This window comes from Nelumbo lutea, chromosome 5, assembly GCF_056320005.1.
Source record: "Nelumbo lutea isolate HS-2025 chromosome 5, American lotus-T2T, whole genome shotgun sequence".
Classification (NCBI taxonomy): Eukaryota; Viridiplantae; Streptophyta; class Magnoliopsida; order Proteales; family Nelumbonaceae; genus Nelumbo; species Nelumbo lutea.
In genome coordinates this window covers 30262658-30283893 of record NC_142688.1, presented here as the reverse complement: position 1 = coordinate 30283893, position 21236 = coordinate 30262658, and the positions used below count along the sequence as shown (strand labels likewise).

The window sequence follows — 21236 nt, the reverse complement described above, 5'->3', positions numbered from 1 at the left end:
TGCTCTTTGCATGAGGTTGTGTCCCAAGGTCATCCTCAACAAACCTTCCAGAAGTGTGTGTTCGTTATCTTTGCCCAATGAACCATCCAAATCGATTAGTGATGTAAAAGATGAAGTTCAAGGTAGAGGTACGATGCTTTATTTTTATAATTTTTTTAAACTTTTCATTTCATACTTCAATCATTATGATGGCAACCTCCCACGTGCCCACTTACTAGTTTATTTAAATGAGCATTAGGGTCAATACTGTCATTTTCGATTATCATCAATTAAATTGATGAAACTATAAGGGGTATTTTAGTAAATGATATTTTCTATTATTTAGCCTTCACTTAATAAATCATGTGCATCACGAATCCCCACTAATATTAATTAAACGATGTATAAAAAATTGGAATGTACATTACTTCAGGAGGACACTAATAAGTTACACTATTATGCACATTAATTTGTGGGTTCACATATAATCATCTCATGTGACAATAAGAAATAACCAATTATAATTTACTTCTGTATATTCAATGTTTCGATAATTTATATATGATGTAACTATATAAATATAAATTTTATATATATATATATATATAATTTATATAGAGAGAGAGATTAAGACAAAGCGGTAAAGAATTTTTCTCCTTTTTTTGAATTTTTTGTTTTTTATTCCATGTTATTTTTGAAACAAGCAATGAGATGCACTTTACCAATCACCTAAATAGTCTCTTCTCTTAAAATTTATCCTAAACTACCTCCCCCACTTTCTCCAGAATTATCTCTAATTCCTAATTATATAATTCCTAATCTCCACAATTATCTCTAATTCCTATTTATCCTCTCCCCTCCTTTTTATCTATATCTATCTAAAGAAAGTTTGGATTAAAAATTTTAAGAATTATTTAAATATTCTAACAAAATTATATAATAACTTCAAAATATTAAAAAAACACAAAAAAATAATTTTATATTTTTACAAAATATATCATGAAATTATGTACTAACAATTTAAATTATGTTTTTTTGGATTATCAATTTAAATGCTTTTCAAATATTTAATAATATATAATATATTTAAATAAATAAAATTCAAATAAAAAATTTAAATATTTAATAGATTATTTAAATATTTAAATAACTAAATATTTATCATAACTATATTTTAAATAGTTAAAATAAAGAAGTTATCTAATAAATAATTTTATATTTTTACAAAATATATCACGAAATTATGTACTAACAATTTAAATTATGTTTTTTTAGATCAACAATTTAAATATTTTTCAAACATTTAATAATATGTAATAGCTTTAAATAAATAAAATTAAAATAACAAAAAAATCAATATTTCATAGATTTTTTAAATATTTAAATAATTAGATATTCATCATAACTAGATTTTAAATCGTTAAAATAATGAAATTATGTAATAAATTAAAAAAAAATTCTAGAGCAGAAAAAATAATTATAACATAATATTAAAATTAATAATAATTTAATATATTACAAAATTAATAATGAAATTATGTAATAATAGTATAAATTATGATTTATGGATAATTAAATTCCATAAATAACTAATATTTTAAAATTTAAATATTTTACATATTATTTAAGTATTTACATAACTAGGTATTTTAAATAACAAAATATTTAACATAACTAGATTTTAAAAAGAAATTATGCAATAAATTTCAAAATTTTCTGAAAAAGTAGAAAAATAACTATAATATAATATTGAAATTAATAATAATTTAATATTTTTAAATAATATTGTAAATAACTAATTTCACTTATATCAAGTAATAATTTGAGAAAATAAATTTCAAAAAATTAATTTTTATTAATAATAATTTTAAACTCTTAATTTGTATTTATTATATAATTATACATAGTAAAATTAATATTTATTGCATTTCAGTAATTATTTATTTTATAAAGGGAAAAATGGTATTTTTATTTTTATTTTCTTTTGATTAAATTTATTTAAATGAACATTAGGGTCAACATTGTTATTTTCCACTGTCATCAAATGGAAGATTGATTAAATCCATCACAAATTATAAGTGGTGTTTTAGTAAAATTTTAACTATAGAGTAGATTTTAGTAAATCTATGAAATTATAAGGGGTATTTTAGTAAATGACCATTTTTATTTTTTAGCTTCCGCTTAATAAATCTCATCCACTACATGGGTCTCTGCTAGTATATATTAAAACAAAGCGGTCAAGAATTTTTTTACTTTTTTTGAATTTTTTATTTTTTTATTCCATGTCATTTTTTAAATAACCAATGAGATGCACTTTCCCAATAACCTAAATAATCTCTTATCCTAAAATTTCTCCTAAAATACTTCCCCCACTATCTCCAAAATTATCTCTAATTCCTATTTATTTTCTAAATTATCTCTAATTCTTTTTTATCTCCAAAAATATCTCTAATTTAAATAACTAAATATTTATCATACCTAGGTTTTAAATAATTAAAATAATGAAATCATGTAATAAATTAAAAAAAATTCTTCAAAGTAGAAAAATAATTATAATATAATATTGAAATTAATGATAATTTAATATATTATAAAATTAATAATGAAATTATATAATAATAGTATAAATTATGATTTTATAGATAATTAAATTCAATAAATATTTAATATTTAAATATTTAAATATTTTACATATTATGAAGCCTTAAGAGTTTTATAGAAAGAAATCCTCCTAGACTTGAACCATTCATAAGCCAAGATTAAAATTTAAACAATAAAGGCAAACCAAGTTTGCCTGTCCACTTCTCTTTATTGTCACTACAAGTTCCGATGATAGAAGACAACAGGAAAAAGGAAAAACAAAAGAGAAGTAGTGCTGACCAACAGTATCGGAGGATGGTACAGGTCGAAGGTGAACCAACAACGTCAACGGTCGGTGTACTGGGCTTGATACTAGGCCATTGACAGCAAAAATAGTGCTAACCATCCTAGATCTGTTTGTAGACGGAGGCGACGTGCCTTCCGCAACCAGCCCAACTACTCTTCCCGCAGGACGAACACCTCACGACGTAACACATATTCTATCCTTGTCCGCTACACTTGTATGCCTAGTGTTTGTTACTTTGTTTCAAAGATTTCTTTATGAAATTTTGGATTTCTGATTTGGGGGATGGCTTTGCTTCAGCTGGTAAACGCATTCATACTTCATACCGTTGAACGACTTGGCTGCAAATGGCGACAAAGGCTGCAAACGCGTTCATACTTCTACGAGGTTTGGTAATTTATGGCTGTCGATCAGGGCGACGCCACACACACATATAGAGAGGAAGTAATAGTAGTTCTTCGATTTTTGGTCTGATAAATCTTAATAATAATAATAATAATAATAATAATAATAATAATAATAATGTAGAGCATGAAGTGGGGTTCAAGTGGATTCTTAATTGTGCATGTGTGAATCTAAGTGGACTTTTAGTTAAATTGTTTAGCATAACATGTGGAAAGCATTATATATATGTATGAGTGAAGTGAGGGCTAAAATTGTCATTTGCATTAATATAAGCCTTTCTGTGAAAAGTAGCTTACCAAACATCACCACCCCAATAAATATTTAAAAACATAATAAGTGAATTCAAAAATGGGTTACCAAACAGCCTTAAGTGGTTGTTAAAATAAGTAATTTCTTTAACAAGTACTTAATCATCATACAGGGCCTAAATAACACTATTTAAAAGTAATTAAATATAATATTTTTTTAATCCACATAACTAATGGTATTTATTTAGTTTTTCTAACAATATACATTAACATTATTTCAAATATGTTATTTAATTTAATTATGGTATTAAATTACTGTTATTTAATCATGCTATATTTTTATTAATTGTAAAATTTATTTAATTTTGATATTTTGTAATTAAATATATAGCAGTATTTTTAATTAAGGTATTTATTATTAATTCCAGTATCTTTTATTTATTGAATTATTGTTATTTAATTGTGGTATTTTTTATTAGATACAATATTTATTATTAATTCTGGTATTTAATTAGTTTTTTAATCAATATTTATTAAAATAAAGTATTTCTTTCATGGAATTTATTTTTAGTATTAAAATACTATTATATATAAATATCAATATTTTTTAATTAAGGTATTTATTATTAATTCCAGTATCTTTTATTTATTGAATTATTGTTATTTAATTGCGGTATTTTTTTATTAGATACAATATTTATATTTAATTCTGGTATTTAATTAGTTTTTATTAGATACAGTATTTATTTAATTACAGTATTTTTAATTATATAAATAGCAGTATTTTTTAACACTATTTAACAGTAACTAAGGTACTTATTATTAGTTACGGTATTTAGTTAATTTTATATTATTAAATAATTAAAATATATGGTATTAAATTTCAGAAATTTGTTTAATCGTGATATTTTATTGCAACACTTAAGTTTCATATATTTCTTACTTATTTAAATATTTTCAGAAAATAATTTAAATGTGATGTTTTATTGCAATACTTAAACAAATATTTTCTTCGCAGGGGTCCTGAATATTTAATTAAATATAATAATTAACTTCCTAGAAATTAAATATTTATTTAAAATTTTTGTTGTTTGAAATTTTGTTAAAAAAACGTAACTAAATATCCAAAAATTATTTATTTTTTCAAATACTATTACATTAATACTATAATTTTTTCATTTTTTGTAATAATTTTTAATCCACGTTACTAACAGTATTTAGTTAGTTTTTTAACAATACACATTAACATTATTTAAATTTAAGTATTTTTTATTAATTAAAGTATTTATTTATTTATGATATTTTTTAGTTAACTAAATAGCAGTATTTTTTAACATTATTTATTTAATTGTGGTATTTATTAATTACAATATTTATTTAATTATGGTATCTTTTTAATTAAATAAATAGCAGTATTTATTAAGTTTTTTAATTAATTAAATTATTTTCTAATAATTGTATTTATCAAAATAGTATTTCTTTTAGCTAACAGTATTTATTTAACTATAGTATTAAATTACTGTTATTTAAATTCTGTATTTTTCAATAATTACAGTTTTTATTTCAATAATTATAGTATTTATTTAATTGCAATATTTCAATAAATACCAGAATTGATAATAAATTACTGTTAATTAATTAAATAATTTAAAGCGTATTCAATGCAATTAAATAACAGTAATTTCGGTATTTATTTAAATAGTAGTAAAATTTAGCAGTAATACTATTATTTAAATTTAGTGCTTTTTATTAATTAAAAATAGTTCTTATTAATTCCGGTATTTAATTAATTATTTTAACTAATACTATTTATTTAATTTTTTAACAGTACTCATTAACATCATTTTAAATTATGTTATTTTTTTATTAAATTACTATTAATTGCGGTATAGTTTTATTTATTTATGGTGTATTAAATTGCGGTATTAAAATACTATTCATTAACACTATTATTTAATTTTATTAAATTACGATTAATTAAAATATATCGCGTTAAGTTTCAGAAAATTGATTAATTGTAAACAACTAATAGTGCGGTATAGTTTTATTTAACATACTATTCACTAACACTATTTATCCTCAGTTATTTTTTTATTAAATTACAATTAATTGAGGTATAGTTTTATTTATTTATTGTGTATTAAATTGCGGTATTAAAATACTATTCATTAACACTATTTATTTAATTTAATTTAATTACTATTAATTAAATTATACGGTATTAAATGTCAGAAAATTGTTTAATTGTGATATTTTATTGTAATACTTAATTTTCATATATCTCTTATTTATTTAAATATTTTCAGAAAATAGTTTAATTGTGTTGTTTTATTGAAATGCTTAAATAAATATTTTCTTCGCAAGGGTCCTGAATATTTAATTAATTGTAATAATTAAATTCCTGAAAATTAAATATTTATTTAAATTTTTTATTTGGAATTTTGTTAAAAAACATAACTAAATATCCAAAAATTATTTAGTTTTTGAATTACTATTACATTAATACACTAATTTTTTTCATTTTTTGTAATAATTTTGTAATCCACATAACTAATGGTATTTAGTTAGCTTTTTAACAGTATACATTAACATTATCGTAATTCTAGTATATTTTTATTAAGTACAGTATTTTTTAATTAACAGTATTAAATTACTGTTATTTAATTACATTATTTTTCAATAATTATAGTATTTATTTAAATAATTACAGTGATGCAGCACGATCTGGGCACTCCTAGCTAGCTGAAACTTGGCTCCTAGCTATGATAGACGACACCTGAGATGGAGAGGAACGTGAAGGAATCCCGGGGAGCTCTCCCGGCGGGAACACTTCGATGGCTAAGTTTGAACTTTGAGGAAAACACAAAGAGTTAAGAGTGTTGAAAGTGCTAGCTTCAATACCTTTGCTTCATGAGGGTCGGGGTCTCTTATACCAAAGCTCAGTCACGTCAGGCGTAACTGCCACTGCCCTAGCTGTTACTGTCAGGGCTGAGGTGGCAAGTGCAGGGTATGGACTCGTTAGATGTGCCATGCTTTTTAGAGACGGCAGGCACAACGCCGCCTGGCAAGGGATGCGAGAACTGCCACCGGATCCGGCATGTACGGATGTCAGGCGGATCTCCCCTGCAGCTTGCTGAGCTACTTTGCACCGAACCGCCTGGGACAGGTTTGCCTTGCACCGAGGTGCCAAGATACGCCGAGGTGCTCGCATTGGAGGTGAGCCTTAAGCAAGTGTGAACAGGAGTCTCGACGGTGTTGTCCCGAGGTGTTTCTCCCTCGAGATGCTTAGCCAAAAGCCGAGGTGCTCCCTTCTTAGGAAGGGAGAGCTCGGAGTCCCTTAGGAGGAGCTCGGGTCCCTTTGCACGGGGGGAGCTCGGGGCGCTCCACCCTCAGGCTTGAGGCGAGCTGGGCCTTGCTTCTCGGCGAGTCGTTTGGTCGGGCCTGGGCGAGCTTGTTTTGTCAAGCTGTGGCCAGGCTGTCGCACTGAGTTGTCACTTATGCCAGGTCATGTCCACGTGTCCCCGTGCTACGAGGTCGGACCAAATCACCCTACATCAATTGCCCCCCACTCCCCGTGCTAGGGGTCTTGACCCAGCGAGGGGAGTCCGCGGTCTGTCGGTTAGATTTGGCTCGGGGCCTAAGCTTTCTTGCCCGCCAGCTCATCGGTTGGACCGATTCATTATTTGGCTCTACCAAGCGTAGCCCGAGTCGCGTACGGTCTACGTGCGGACGTCACGCGACTTATGGACTTTGCGGACGTCAAAAAATATGCTAAACTGATTTCACCTCGAAGGTCGCACAACCAGTTTTCATGAGGACTGTCAGATTGTTTTGATCTCAACCGTTGATGCCCGCGTATAGTGGCAATAAATAGTGGGGGTCCTAGCCATTTTCCTTCGCCACAAATCCTCAGTCGTAATCTTGAAATCGCGTCCAAAGCCTCCAGCTCAAGTCAGTTCTTTCCAGTTCAGTCCATCTCTCTTTGGTGAGTCACCCTATCTCTTCTACAGTTCTGTTAGTTAAGTCTTCCTTTGATAGCCAGCTAGATGAGCCCGAGGTAGGTACCTCGGCTCAGGGTGACCCTACTGGAGTCCAGTTCCCCGAGGCGCAGGAGGCCTCGGGTAACTTGGCATCCACCTCTCACCGAGGTCGGATGTCGAACAGGTTCGGACCCTCCACCATGACCCTGGAGAGGCTCCGCTACCTTATTCGCCAGTACAACCTGGCCAGGGAGTACACTTACAGTTTACCTGTGGGTAACTTCCCGTGGGAGAACGGTCTTGATGAGGTCGTAATCTTTCAGGAGCAGCTCATAGTCGGGCTCCGCCTTCCCTTCCACCAACTCATAGTGGAGATCCTGAACCACTTCAACGTTATGATAGACCAACTTCACCCAAACTCGGTTCATAACGTGGTCGGGACCATCTCCCTCTGTTACGAGTATGTCTTCCCCCTTGACTTGGACACATTCTATTCCATTCTCACAATCAAGAAGAGTTCTTCATGCATTCTCCCCAAGCACGGGAGGGCCTATTACTTGTCCCCTTGCCCAGGCTTCAAATTAATGCATAAGCTTCCGAACAAGATTTTGGCTTGGAAGCATGACTACTTCGTAGTCCGGAACCCTGCGGGGTGGCCCTTCCCTACTCACTAGAGGGCGGCTACCCAAGACCCCGACATTACCCTTGACAAGAAGACAAGGGAGACATTCCAGTCATGGACTGAGGTTGGGTGTAGTTACAAGGATTACATCACCGAGAGCATGCTCATTCAGGCCGGCTTGAACCTAGGTAGGTAGTTAGTACCTTAGTTGTTTGGCCTGCTCTTTTTTTTTTATACTCGAGTACTAATGCCAAGCTATGTTGCAGGTTCCATGGAGGTGGATAAGCTTAAGGGAGACAGGCTCTTCAAGCACATGAAGGGGAGGAAGAAGCAGGCTGCTAAGAGAGCTCGAGTCAAGTCGCCGCCAGCCCCCACTTCCGAGCCCAAGCTTCAACCAGCACGATCTTTCGAGACCGAGCTTCCTGGAACTCTTCCGATCATTGACTGGAGGAGTCCATACCACCTCGGGAGCCTGAAACCTCGGCCGAGCCCACTACGAGGGCAATAGTTGAGCCCGAGGTTGCAACCGGAGCTACTGACGTAGTAGCTAAGGTCTCCGTCGAGCCCATTCGTACAGCCGAGACGACGGTCTCCAGCTCGGGGAGCCCGGATGGGGGCCGAAGTATCTTGGTCCCCCAATGCAGCCTTCGAAAAAGCAAAGTGGACGTTTACTCCAATAAAATCTCGGTCTGGGCCGATATGCTCAACCCTGCTCAGCTCGGAGCCCGAGCTGCTACTCACACTATGGTGGTAAGTTCTCCTTTTATTTCTCATGGCTCTCTTATATATACGTTTCTTCAATACTAACCAACTTTCTTCAGTTCGAGAGGAACTTGAAGATGGCTCTGACCACCGAGGAGTCGTCCCACGCTGCCCATACCGATCTGAGGGCTGCTTGCAAGCAGATCCACCGGATGGAGAGCGGCACCATGGCCTAGAGGGGCGTTATTACCGTGCTGACAGCTGAGATGGATGAGCTAGAACGTGAGAAGGACGTGCTGAGGGGCAAGGTGGAGGCCCTCAAAGTAGAGCTGGAACGTGAGAAGGGTGCATTGGGGGGCGAGCTAGACGCCCTCAGGGTAGAGGCGAAAGGCCTTAAGGATAACAAGGAGGCCCTCCTGCACGAGGTGGAGTTCCTCAAGGCTGACATCGAGGAAAAGACTGAGATTTTTACTCAGGCCGTAGAAGAGACGAAGATCAAGGCTATCGCGGAGTACATCCAGTCTGAAAAATTCGATGCTATTCTAGGGGAGGCCTACCTTAAGGGGTTCAAGCTCAGTAGGTGGCTGATAAAGCACACGTACCCCGAGCTTGAATGAGCGCCATCACCACCTTGCGAATCACGGATGAGATAGCTCATTAAGCCACAAAGGACCCAAATTCAGAGGAGGATGGTGACAAAGAAGCAGACACCCCTGATCCGCCTGAAGCTCCCAAGGAGGTCTCGCGCGGAGATGAAGAGCCCCCGAAGTGATTGTCTTTGTATTCTGAGCCTGCGAGCTCAGTCTGTATTGTTTTTTTTGTTGAGCACTTTGTACAAAACTTACTTGTTTATGAAATTGACTTTTCTTTTCCAAGTGTTGTTTCATCTGAGTTATCATAGTTGAGTGTGCGAAGTGATTGACAAAGTAAGGCATAGTGATGCATATGCCCGAACTGTCTTGTGGAGTACACCGAGGTGACTGACATAGTGAGGTGTAGTAATGCATACGTCCAGACTATCTTGTGGCGTACACCGAAGTGATCGACATAGTAAGGCATAGTAAGGCATATGCCTGAATTGTCTTTTGGTTGTTAGCCGTGGTGAGCTAAGCATCGCAGAATCTACGGGTCTGCTTGCACCCTCGATACACTATGTATTGTGATGCCGAGCTCCTTGGTCAGCTCGGTGTTTTAGCCCCTTGGCCGGGAGGGGAGTGGTTTCAACCACCCTTAGAATTTGTTCGTGTCATAGAGGCAGCTAGGTAGCCTTGAGAGTGACTCGTGGTCTGGTCTTGGAGTTCGTCCATGTCATAAAAGCGACTGGGTTTTATTGCGTCGAGGTCTCTATTAGCTCAAAATTTTGGCCCTTAGGCTCTAAGAGTGATACGTGGTCCACCCAGTGATTTATAGGTAATATTGCCTTAGGTTGACAATATTCCATGCCCGATGTACTTGTTTCCCTTCCAGGGTTTTGAACTCATATGTTCCTTCCCCGAGTACTCACTTTACTCGGTAGGGTCCTTCCCAGTTCAGACCGAGCTTACCAACACCGAGCTCAGGCACTATAACCTTACGGAGAACCAGGTCGCCAATGCAGAGAGTCCACTTTTTGACCCTGGTGTTATAGTACCGAGCTACCCTCTGCTGGTAGGCCACAGTCCTGATGTATGCGAGGTCCCGTACTTCATCAAGTAAGTCGAGGTTGGTACGTAGCTCGTCTTCATTTGCCTTGTCATCGTACACTTCTAATCTCAGCGGGGGGAACTTCGATCTCGGATGGAATGACTGCTTCGGTGTTGTAGGTGAGGTTAAAGGGGGTTTCTTCTGTGCTGGTCTTTTCCGTGGTACGATAGGCCCATAATACACTAGGCAACTCGTCTGCCCATAGTCCCTTAGCTCGGTCCAGGCGCGCCTTTAGTCCACAGAGAATAGCTCGGTTCGTGACTTCCGTCTAACCGTTTTGTAATTTGATGTTTTCGAACTTCTTACCATTGTTAGAGATCAGTACCCGAGGTAATCCGAAATGACACACTATGTTCTTCCAAAAAAAAGTTATGCACATTCTGGGTTGTGATTGTTGTGAGGGGTTCAGCCTCAACCCACTTCGTGAAATAGTCAACTGCCACCACTAGGAACCTCATTTGCCCTGTCGCTAGTGGGAATGACTCGAGTAAGTCAATCCTCCATTGTGCAAATGGCCACGGGCTAGTGAGGTATTTTAGGTCGGCGGCAGGACGGTGGTGGATGTTGGTGTGCTTCTAACACTTGTCGCATTTTTTGACGAGCTTGGTCGCATCTGCCTTCATTGTTGGCCAATAATACCTCTATCGTAGCGCTTTCTGAGTGAGGGCTCTGCCCCCCAAGTGTCCACTGCACAGGCCCTCATGAGTATCAAGGAGGACGAGCTCGGCTTCAAAGGGTCGCAAGCAGCACAGGTAGGGGAGCGTGTAGCATCTTTGGTATAACCGTCCGTCTATTCTGACGTATTTGGATGCCTGACACTCTACCCTCCTAGCGGCATTACGATCTATGAGGAGGGTCCCATGTAGCAGGAAACTCGTGAGTAGATCAATCCAGCTTGGCTTTGCTTGAACGACGGGAGAGACCTCCTCTGCCCCCTGAGAATGCTAAGCCGAGGCAAGTTCTCTATATATACAGTCCTCATGGTGTTATCACCAGTGCTGGCTAACCGGGATAGGGCATCGGCCTCAGCGTTTTCTGACCTCGGGATTTGCTGGATCAAGTGTGACCGAAAGTTAAGTAGAGCTCCTCTTACTTTGGCTAAGTATGCTACCATGGTTGGCTCGCGAGCTTCATACTCACCCATAACCTAATTGACCACAAGCTAGGAATCGCTGCAGACAACAATGTGTTTGGATTTCACTTCCTTTGCCAGATCCAGCCCTGATAGTAGCGTCTCGTACTCTGCTTCGTTGTTGGATGCCGCAAACTCAAAGCGTAGTGCGTACTCCAGTTTCACTCTTGGCCTAACTAGGAGAGATGCCGCGTTGGTTTCTATTTCACGGCGCTCGAGCTCAACCAACCCAAAAACCCCGGGCTCACCCGCATTGGGGGCCTCGTGTTCCACCAGCATGGGGACTTCGAAGCTAAAGGTGCATTCTACGATGAAATCCGCTAAGGCTTGGACCTTAATAGCAGTTCACGGCTTGTACTGGAGCCCTTACTCACGGAGCTCGATGGCCCACTTTGTCAACCTTCCCGAGACCTCGGGCTTGAGAAAGACTCGCCTCAGAGCTTTATTGGTAAGCACAACGATGGTGTGCGCTTGGAAGTACGGGCAGAGCTTCCGGGCTACTATGACTTGTGCATAGGCTAACTTTTCTATCTCTGGGTACCTTGTCTCTGCTCCCTGCAACACTTTACTAACATAATAAACGGGTCATTGGACACGATCTACTTCTCTTATTAGTACCGAGCCGACCACCTCGTCACTTGTCGAGAGGTATAGCTCTAAAACATCACCCTCTTCGGGTCGGGTTAACATCGGGATGCTAGCGAAATGCTTTTTGAGCTCATCGAACGCGAGTTGGCACTCTTCAGTACATTCAAAGCCTTTGCTTTTTATGGACTTAAAGAAGGGCAGACAATGATCTACCAACTTGGACATGAAGCGGATTAGGGCGGCTAACCGGCCGTTCAACTTCTGAACCTCCTTTAATTTCTGGGTGGCCTCATCTCTAGGATGGCCTTGATTTTGTCCGGGTTGGATTCAATGTCTCGCCAATTAACGATGTACCCTAGGAATTTACCGGAGGTGACACCGAAGACACACTTGTTCGGATTTAGTTTCATATTAAATCTATGCAAAATTTCAAAAACTGAATGTAAATCTTGTATTAAAGCATGTGAAAATTGGGTTTGGACAACCATGTCGTCTACATAACATTCTACTTTTTTTCCAATTAGTGGCTCAAACAGTTTATTTACAAGTCTTTGAAAAGTTGCCCCAGCGTTTTTCAACCCGAAGGGCATGACCTTGTAACAGTTCAGGCCAAACTCAATTATGAAGGCAGTCTTCTCTTCATCAGTTGGGTTCATCCTGATCTGATTGTAGCCCGAATAAGCGTCCAGGAAGCTCAGCAACTTGTGCCTCGAGGTCGTGCCCACTAGACGGTCGATCCTGGGAAGTGGGAAGCAATCCTTTGGGCAAGCTCGGTTCAGGTCGGTGTAGTCAACGCACTTGCGCCACTTACCATTAGCCTTTTTCACCAGAACAGGGTTGGCCACCCAGCTCGACTAATGAACTTCCTTGATAAAAACGGCTGCAAGGAGCTTCCTGACCTCCTCGTCGACTGCCCTCTATCGCTCTGGGGCTAGGTTGCGTTTCTTTTGTCTAACGGGCCTAACTACAGGATCTGTGTTGAGCCTATGAGTTATAATGATGGGGTCTATGCCGGGCATTTCTGCCGCTGATCATGCAAAAACATCTAATTTTTTGAGTAAGAAACTTACCAGTTGGACTGCAGGGGTTCCTCGATAGAAGCGCCGATCTGAAGTACCCGAGTTGGATCCTCTGTCGAAGCCGGAATGGGGATGGTCTCTTTGGTAGGTGCGGCTTGCTCCGCGAACTGCTCCGTAGGTCACTCTAGCTTGAGGTCGTCTACTACCTTGGCCTTTCCGTTGAGGGTGGCTAAGTAGAACTTGCGAGACTCGAGCTGATCGCCTCGTAACACTCCGACTCCAAAGTCTATAGGGAACTTCATCGCCATGTCGTAGGTGGAGACTACTACTTGTAAGGTGTGGGTGATGGGACGACCTACCATTGCGTTGTAGGGGGAGGGGGTTGCAACCACTAGGAACTCATGATTGAGCCTTACCACACTAGGCCAGGTGCTGATCTCCACCGGTATAGTGACTCTCCCAAAAGGCCTGACCTCCTCACAGCTGAATCCCACAAGCAAAGTGTTTGCGGGCTTCAAGTCACTTTCCTGGAGCTTGAGTTGATCGAAGGCCGCCTTGAAGAGAATGTATGTCGAGCTGCCCGAGTCGACTGGAACGTGCCTGACCTCAAAGTCATTGATTTTTATCTTTATGACCAGCACGTCATCATGGGGATAATGGACCCCTCGTGCATCATCTTCTGTGAAGAAGATTGGTTCTTCCACCCTTGGCCTGTTCGGGGGGTTAAGCTCTTCCCTGGTGGCCTCGCGGGCTGATGACCAAGCTGCAGCCGAAGTGCAGCCTGCGACTATTGATCCTCCAACAATTACGTGGATGGTCGCCCGGACTGGTCTCTCATGGGGAGGATGCCTCTGCAGCTGTTCTGCTTGTCTGCTGGACTCGGGAGCCTCTTTATTCTGCTCCCCCTGCCGGCCTGCTTTATTATTATTAATGTTCTGTACAAAATTTCTCAGATATCCACAATGGATGAGTTCTTCTATCTCGTCGCGGAGGTTTTTACAATTTTCGATACTATGACTGTGATCTCTATGGAAACTACAATACAAATTTTTATTCCTAATAGTGGGATTGGCCTTTATCCGATGTGGCCACTTCACATATAGGGCGTCCTTGATCACCATGAGTATCTCGACCCACTTTGCATTGAGGGGCGTATAATCCCTTTCTGCTGCCGGAGCTCGGAAAGACTGAATTGGCTTTGCCCCCCAAGCTTGGTCCTTCTTCTTCTTGCTGTCACTTGGAACTGGGGGCTCCGATTCCCATTTTCCTTTTTCAAGGGCCAGCTCGCCCTTTTGGTTGATCTCCTCCTCTGTCCCTATGAATCGATCTGCGAGTTCAAGGAACTCGGTCACGGTCTTGGGTTGGTTGACAACCACGTGCCACTTGAACTGCTTGTGGGTGATGCCCCGCTTGACCACAGTGAGCCGAACTACAAGGTCTAGGTCGGGTATCTGCAAGCAAGTGTCATTAAACCGCTTAATGCAGTTCCGGATGGACTCTCCTTCCCTTTGGACTATGCTAAGTAGGCTCTCTTGGGTCCTCGGGCCGAAGTGTGGGCTACTCCTTTGAAAGTGGTGGAGAAGGCCACGCACATGCAAGACTCGTTCGCTTTGGCCAGATGCATCTGGGACTGAAAGGCGTCCACGTGGTCATTGGGATCGAAGGACCCATTGTACTTGTCCAGCGGGGGGAGCTTGAAGTCCCTTGGCAAGGGGACAACAAGGAGCTCTGGTGTCAAGGGGGAGGGAACTGAAAGAAGTGGTGTAACTTTTACCTTGCCCAAACTTACATCTACCTTACCTCTGAGCTTGGGCAGGTCGCGAGTGGTAGTTCGGCGAGCTCGGCAATGCCTTCGCTACTTCTTAGTGGGCTCGACGTTGGTGCTGCTGGCCTCGGTATTACTGAGTTTTATATAGCACACCTTATAGTTTTATATATTTACTTAAACCTACCTTAGTTTTTATTTTACTAAAGCATCTCATATATTTTACAACTTATTTACTTAATGAACCCTTCATTAAGGAGTGTTTGTTTCGCCATTGGGTCCATGATTTTTTATTCTAAAAATACCTGTAACACTTTTTTGTATAGAAAACAAACTTGACCAAATATAGCCAATAGAGTGGTTGTTCGTGTTTAAGGGAAAAATAGTATTTTACTTTTATTTTCTTTTGATTAAATTTATTTAAATGAATATTAGTATCAACATTTTTATTTTCTACTGTCATCTAATAAAAGATTAATTAAATTCTATTGCAAATTATAAGTGGTGCTTTAATAAAATGCTAATTATATGATAGATTTTATTAAATTCATTAAACTATAAATGGTATTTTAGTAAATCACTCTTTCTATTCTTTAACTTTCGCTTAATAAATCTAATGCATACAAGTTACAACTGATTCATGAATATGTTAAATACAGAAGCAAACTAAATTTGGCTATTTCCTATTGCAATGTATTATTTCTCACGAATTATGTAAAATTAACTGATCAATTAAGCTAGTTGATCTGTAGAGATTATGTGGGGACTTCCCTACCATATTCATGAATATTAGGGGCTGTTCGACAATATGATTGGAAATTATATAGTTTTTGTCGATTTGACTTTTGTTTTCAAAAAATAAAAAACAATCATCTTGTCAAAATTTCTTAAAATATTATTATTAAAATAATAAATAATTATTAATTATTTAAAAAAGTTAAAATATAAAATAATTGTGTAGTTTTATTGTGATGCACAGGTCCCTGCTAGCATATTACAAAGTCAATATCTTTCCACGTGGCAAGAATAAGATATTTGTGTAGGAAGCTGTTTGTTCCACCCGTGAAAAAATATTCAATACTTATTATTTGGAGCTGTTTTAATTAATATCAAATTAATTATTATTAATTTAAATGATTTCACCTTAAAAACCCAAGAATAAAAATAAGTATAAATTGAAAAGTACCTAAGCAAAATTAACAAAAATTAAAACTAACTTCAATTGAGAATTAGCATATCCCCGTGCACCACACGGGTCCGAATTAGAAGTTTTTTTACAAGAACCAGTACATCGTACGGGTCCGAATTAGAAGTTTTTTGACAAGAACCCGTCCATCGTACGGGTCCCCGCTAATATATCACAAAGTCAATATTTTTCCACGTAGCAAGAATAAGATATTCGTGTAGGAAGCTCTCTGCTCCACTCTTGTATCATCAAAGTACCAAACTGCCCTTAAACTTTAAACCACGTTGTTTACCAAGAAAGCTTTGAACGACGTGCATTTAACTTAATCCAACCCATTCCCGGGAAGTTCGCCTATGAGAAGGATTTGATTGGGGATTTGCTTCTATCTTAACAAAATAAAATTGCAAAGAAAGAGGAAAGAACAGAAAAAACATGCGGATTTCCTTGAAACGAAAGAGAAGAGGAGAGAGAGAGTGGACGAATTTATCTTGATTCTTGTATCTTGATCTTGGAAGAATGGAAAATCACATTATAAATATAGCCTCCCTTTGTCTTGCTTCCAAGTTCTTCTGCACTCTTAAGTTGGGCTGTCTTGGCTGAGACGTGGATGGATAAGTGGAAATGGCTGATCCTTCGCTGCCTAGGGTAAGATCTTTTTAGCTTTTCTTCTTTCAGTGAAGATCTTTGTTTTCTCTGGTTCCTTTTCGTTTCAAGGTTCGTTCTTTTTATAGCTATTCGCTATCTTTGGATAAGTGCATTCTGCCAAGATTTGATCGTTGCTTCTGATGCTTTAGTTCTTTGATCATGGCTTCTATTTCTTGTCTTGCTAAAACAAGTGAAAAGAGACGATCGCTTTCTTTAAATTTTGTTTTTGGTCTTCGACTCCGAACTCGCATTTGGTTTTGACACAAACGAATCGAAACCCTAGACTCGGGTTTATCATCTGTTCTGTTTTCTTATTTCAATTTTTCTTTTATCTTTCTGTTTGTTTAGATATGCAAGTATTCCGATCAGAACATTCGATCACATTTTTTGTTCTTTTTTTTATTAACATTATAAACTGTTTTCAGGTCGCCGGTGCACCCGCCGGGAACTGATAACTCTAACGAAATTCTGTCCATATACATTAATCGCCATTAAAATAAAAGAAAATAATGCAGATCTGTTCCTGGGCTTTAAATGCGTTGAATAAATGGCTGGTTTCTATTATTAGGTTTTAGTTTTACGTGTTTAGGGTTTCATTCATGCAAGTATAGAGGCGAACAGAGACCGGATTTGGTACTCACACCGTTCTCACAGCCTTTTGCAGCCGTGCATTGGGAACATCTTGGGAAGAGCAAATCCAAATTCAGTCCGACTCCAATCTTTTCTGGTTTGCTTGTTTTCTTGTTTTGATAATAATATTTTCTTATCGAAAACACATATAAAAATATCGGAAAAAAATAGAACAAATAGTGACACCAAAAAGGTCTGTTTTGGATCATAGGGTTCAGCTGAATTGACCAAAGGGTCCCTAAAGATGCGGTGCTGCCAAAATACAAATTGTGGTCGAGGTAGAAGCCCAGAAGGGCACCATGGTCATTGTAATGTCACTGTTGCTCAAAATTGTGATTGGTCTACCATGACTGGATTGTTCCAGCAATTTGTCTCTTTTCACAGCGAGCGAGAGAGAGATGGCTAGGGATGTTGATGACTGCAATTTGCATTCTCTGTTCTCTCTCTAAAAATGAAATTAGTTCTTTTTAGCTCTCTGCAAATCTGTATCTGTATGCCCCCCACTAGTCCAGTCCCAGTCTAGAGTCCAGACTATTTGGGCTCTGCTGAGTTTGGTGGTATGGTAGTGGGTCTCTCCTAAACTCCAGCTGTAGTCCGTGTATGTATATCTTGCCATCAAGCCCCAAGGAAACGAGAACTTTCCTTGGGGAGGCCGTCGGTCTGTTGGGCCTCTGACTACTTGTCACCACGTGTATGTGATTTTGGCACCACTTGGAGCTATAGACATAGCCACATGTATACTGCTAGACTGTACCAGTGTACCATCTGTTCCCTTTTGTTAATGAATAAATGGCTTTTAGCATAATTTCAGAAGGGACCGGGCCAGAAGCCGAGAAGCTGTCCTCCCTAGGTTGGATTTCGACCCAACGGTGGCGAACGTTCAAAATCATAGCAATTGTTGTGAAAGTAGCGTGGGAAGATTCCAATACGGCGGCTTCTGTGCATGAACCCTAGAGTCCTAGTTCTGTGCCCTGATCATTTATTCGGCCATAGATACAGCCACACCATACAGTGAAAGGAGATGGACTTTCCTCTCTCGGATGCACAGTGACCGAGTGGTTTCTTCTGGACTTTTGCTTGCTTATTAATTATTTCCGAAAAAAATTCCTTCCACAAATTGTTCTATTTATTTATTATGCTTTGGATACCACGTGCACAGTCTAGAGTCTAGACCATCATCATAAAAAAAAATATGGAAAAGAAAAAGAAAATTCTCGGTCCAGGATTATAAATTATAGTCTGGTTTTCTTATTTTATATTCTGGTGTTAATTGTTGTTTATTTCTGTCTTACAGGTTAATAATTGAATGAAAGCTGGTTCATATATACATGGCGTCATCACGTCGCCTCCCCTTAGCTGGCCTTGAAGTCTCCCCTTTCGATAACTGGTGTTTTCGAAAATCCTCTCTCTTGCTCTACTTTCTCTGAGTCGGGAAGGAGTCCTTCATAAATAATGCCAGGGTGTCCCTCCACTCTCTCCACCATGCAGCACACTTGAGACAACTCCACTCCAATCTGTTGTACACCATCTCCCTTCACTCTGTATTGAAGGTTTTAGAGAAGAAAACATGTTCAGAGATTCATCGCCACTATTGAGTAAGGCAAAATTCATCGCTTTGGTAGTATACGGAACTGTGGCGTGGTATTCGAGGCGTTCACAGTCGTGCGATCTTAAATCCTCGATCATGCGGCAACATTTTGAGCTCGGTCTTAAGGCCCTAACCTCCTCCTCCCAAGAGAAATCCTATCTTAAAGTCCCTTGCTGTATCATAAGTCGCAACATTTTACCCGCCTCCTCCTCTTCTTTTACGGCAAGCACTACTGGTGGTACCACTGAAACAGACTATGCTCCCGAATGCGACGACAAGAGGGAGGAGGAAAAGCAGGAGGATGGGGAAGAGGAGGAAAAAGAGAAGGAAGAGAAAGCGGAAGCTTACTACCATCGCCATCATCAACAGCAATATGGGAGGAGGGAATTCCCCCCACCTATACCTTTGCTGGCTCGAACGGAAAACTTACAGGGTCGTATGCCCTTCGTATTCAAGAGGTACAGAACAGACGATGGCCGTTTGATCATAACAAAAGAGAAGGTGAAGCATTATGAATACTTCCGCGCACACAGGACCAATGGTCGTTTGATTTTGCAGCTTATCCCTCTCGATGATGATGGCGACTGTGGCCACGACGATGTTGTCACTGTTCCACATACTACTACGGTGAAGGATAATTGCCTCAATGATGATATCGAGCTTGATCTTGACAGCGAAACGGAGAAAACCGAAAAGGTTGCAGCCCAAGTTGCGGAGGCAGATGAGGAGGAGAATGAAGATGTAGTAGATGTACATGACAACGGTGGTGAAGAGGAGAAGCCCCAGCAGCAGCAGCAGCAGCAGCTACATGACGAAGGTGCCGGCATTACAGAATATCTACAGAAGGCAGTGCTGAAAGAGTCGAGAATGATGATATTAGCATCGTCGATGCCTGAGGTGACAACATCCGTCGAGATTGGTTCTGGAGCTTGTCGCGAGTTTTTTGCGTATTGCAACAGCTGGAGGAGAGTATCTAATTCGGACACATTCCGGATGCCCATACCTACAATCAGGGCTGTACACACATAGTTTTGGGTTCGAGTGTTCCATCCTTTGATCTGTTGTTTACAGTTTTGTTTTGGTTTTTCTCCTTTTTTTTTTGGTCCCAGCCATGTCGGAGAGTTCTCATACAGCTACAGGCAAACACACACATATAGTCAACTTATAGATGCTAGTCAACGGAAATCCAAAACACTTTGGATGCTAGTCAGTCTCAAGCGACTTCTTTTGTTACTTCCTTTGCATCATTGATTATTCTTTCCAAAATGACTCATAAGGGACAAAATTAATAAAATATTCTTTCTCTTCTTATTCTTGTTGAGAAGTTATATTTTCTTGTGTTACAGCTTTTATATTATGGTTTATGAAGCTACGAGCATTCGAGAACATGATTTTGAACCTCCCTTTGAATTGAATTCCTGATGTTTTGTTTGAGAACAATTGTTCGGCACAGACCCTCAGAAAGGGGACGAGGAAGATGGAGGGAGAGTCTGCATTCGATGTACTTGTCAAGGGTGCAAAGTGTTGACGAAATTAACCGTGATTGGCAAATGGCGAAATTACAGACACTCGTGCAATGTATTCTCCTCCTAAGCTAATTCCCTATTACTGATGAATTCAAGTTTTCGCCTCTATAGTTGATATAGGAGGTATTGAGTCTTTAAGATAAGTCGATAAACAAGGTTCGAATTATCGTTATTGTATTGCAAAGAGGTTTAGAAAAGGCAATAATAGGCGTGAGCTTGGACATATTGTGATAATTAAGGGGTTTTCAACAAGATGGTTGGTTTTGTTTTTGAAAACAAAAGTCAAATCAATTAAAAGCTATATAATGTTGCTTTGCATCAGATGTGGGAGTTGTTTTTTTTTTTTTTTTTACAAAAAAGCAAAACAAATCTAACAGCATTAATCCGTTACGAATATCTCCATACTTATGTTTTTATTCATGGAAATATTCCCAATACTGCAAGTGGCTGACACAGCACGGCCCTCTACATTCTTGAGTTAAAAATGGGAAGGCAATGTAGCCTAATTTAGGCATACCGATCTCACCTGTTTCTACAACATTGATTGACAATTGACAATTTAGTAGCCAGTCAAATCATTGAACGAATAGGAAACCCTCTAGTAGTAGAAATAATGGTTGTTTACTTGGCTCGTGCCTGCTTCATATTAGATAC

The 21236-nt window shown here is 38.4% G+C and overlaps 1 protein-coding gene across 3 annotated transcripts; it reads left to right on the top strand.

Annotated features, from left to right (window-relative positions):
- The first annotated feature begins 16544 nt into the window (after positions 1-16544).
- LOC148851385 (uncharacterized) lies at positions 16545-20384 on the top strand. 3 transcript variants are annotated; one of them, XM_088943668.1, is made up of 3 exons: positions 16579-16838; positions 18280-18526; positions 18763-20384. In XM_088943668.1, exon 3 carries the CDS (start codon positions 19036-19038, stop codon positions 20083-20085), a length of 1050 nt encoding a protein of 349 aa, XP_088799794.1. In that variant the 5' UTR covers positions 16579-16838; positions 18280-18526; positions 18763-19035; the 3' UTR covers positions 20086-20384. The 3 variants fall into 3 exon arrangements, with proteins under 3 accessions (XP_088799795.1, XP_088799796.1, XP_088799794.1); XM_088943669.1 differs by lacking the exon at positions 18280-18526 and having other exon boundaries at positions 16545-16838; XM_088943670.1 differs by having other exon boundaries at positions 16578-16838; positions 18280-20384.
- The last annotated feature ends 852 nt before the right edge of the window (positions 20385-21236 follow it).

What these genes read in the sequence shown, in the direction of transcription:
- LOC148851385 (XM_088943669.1), top strand. Translation starts at nt 19,036, where the DNA reads ATGTTCAGAGATTCATCGCCACTATTGAGTAAGGCAAAATTCATCGCT.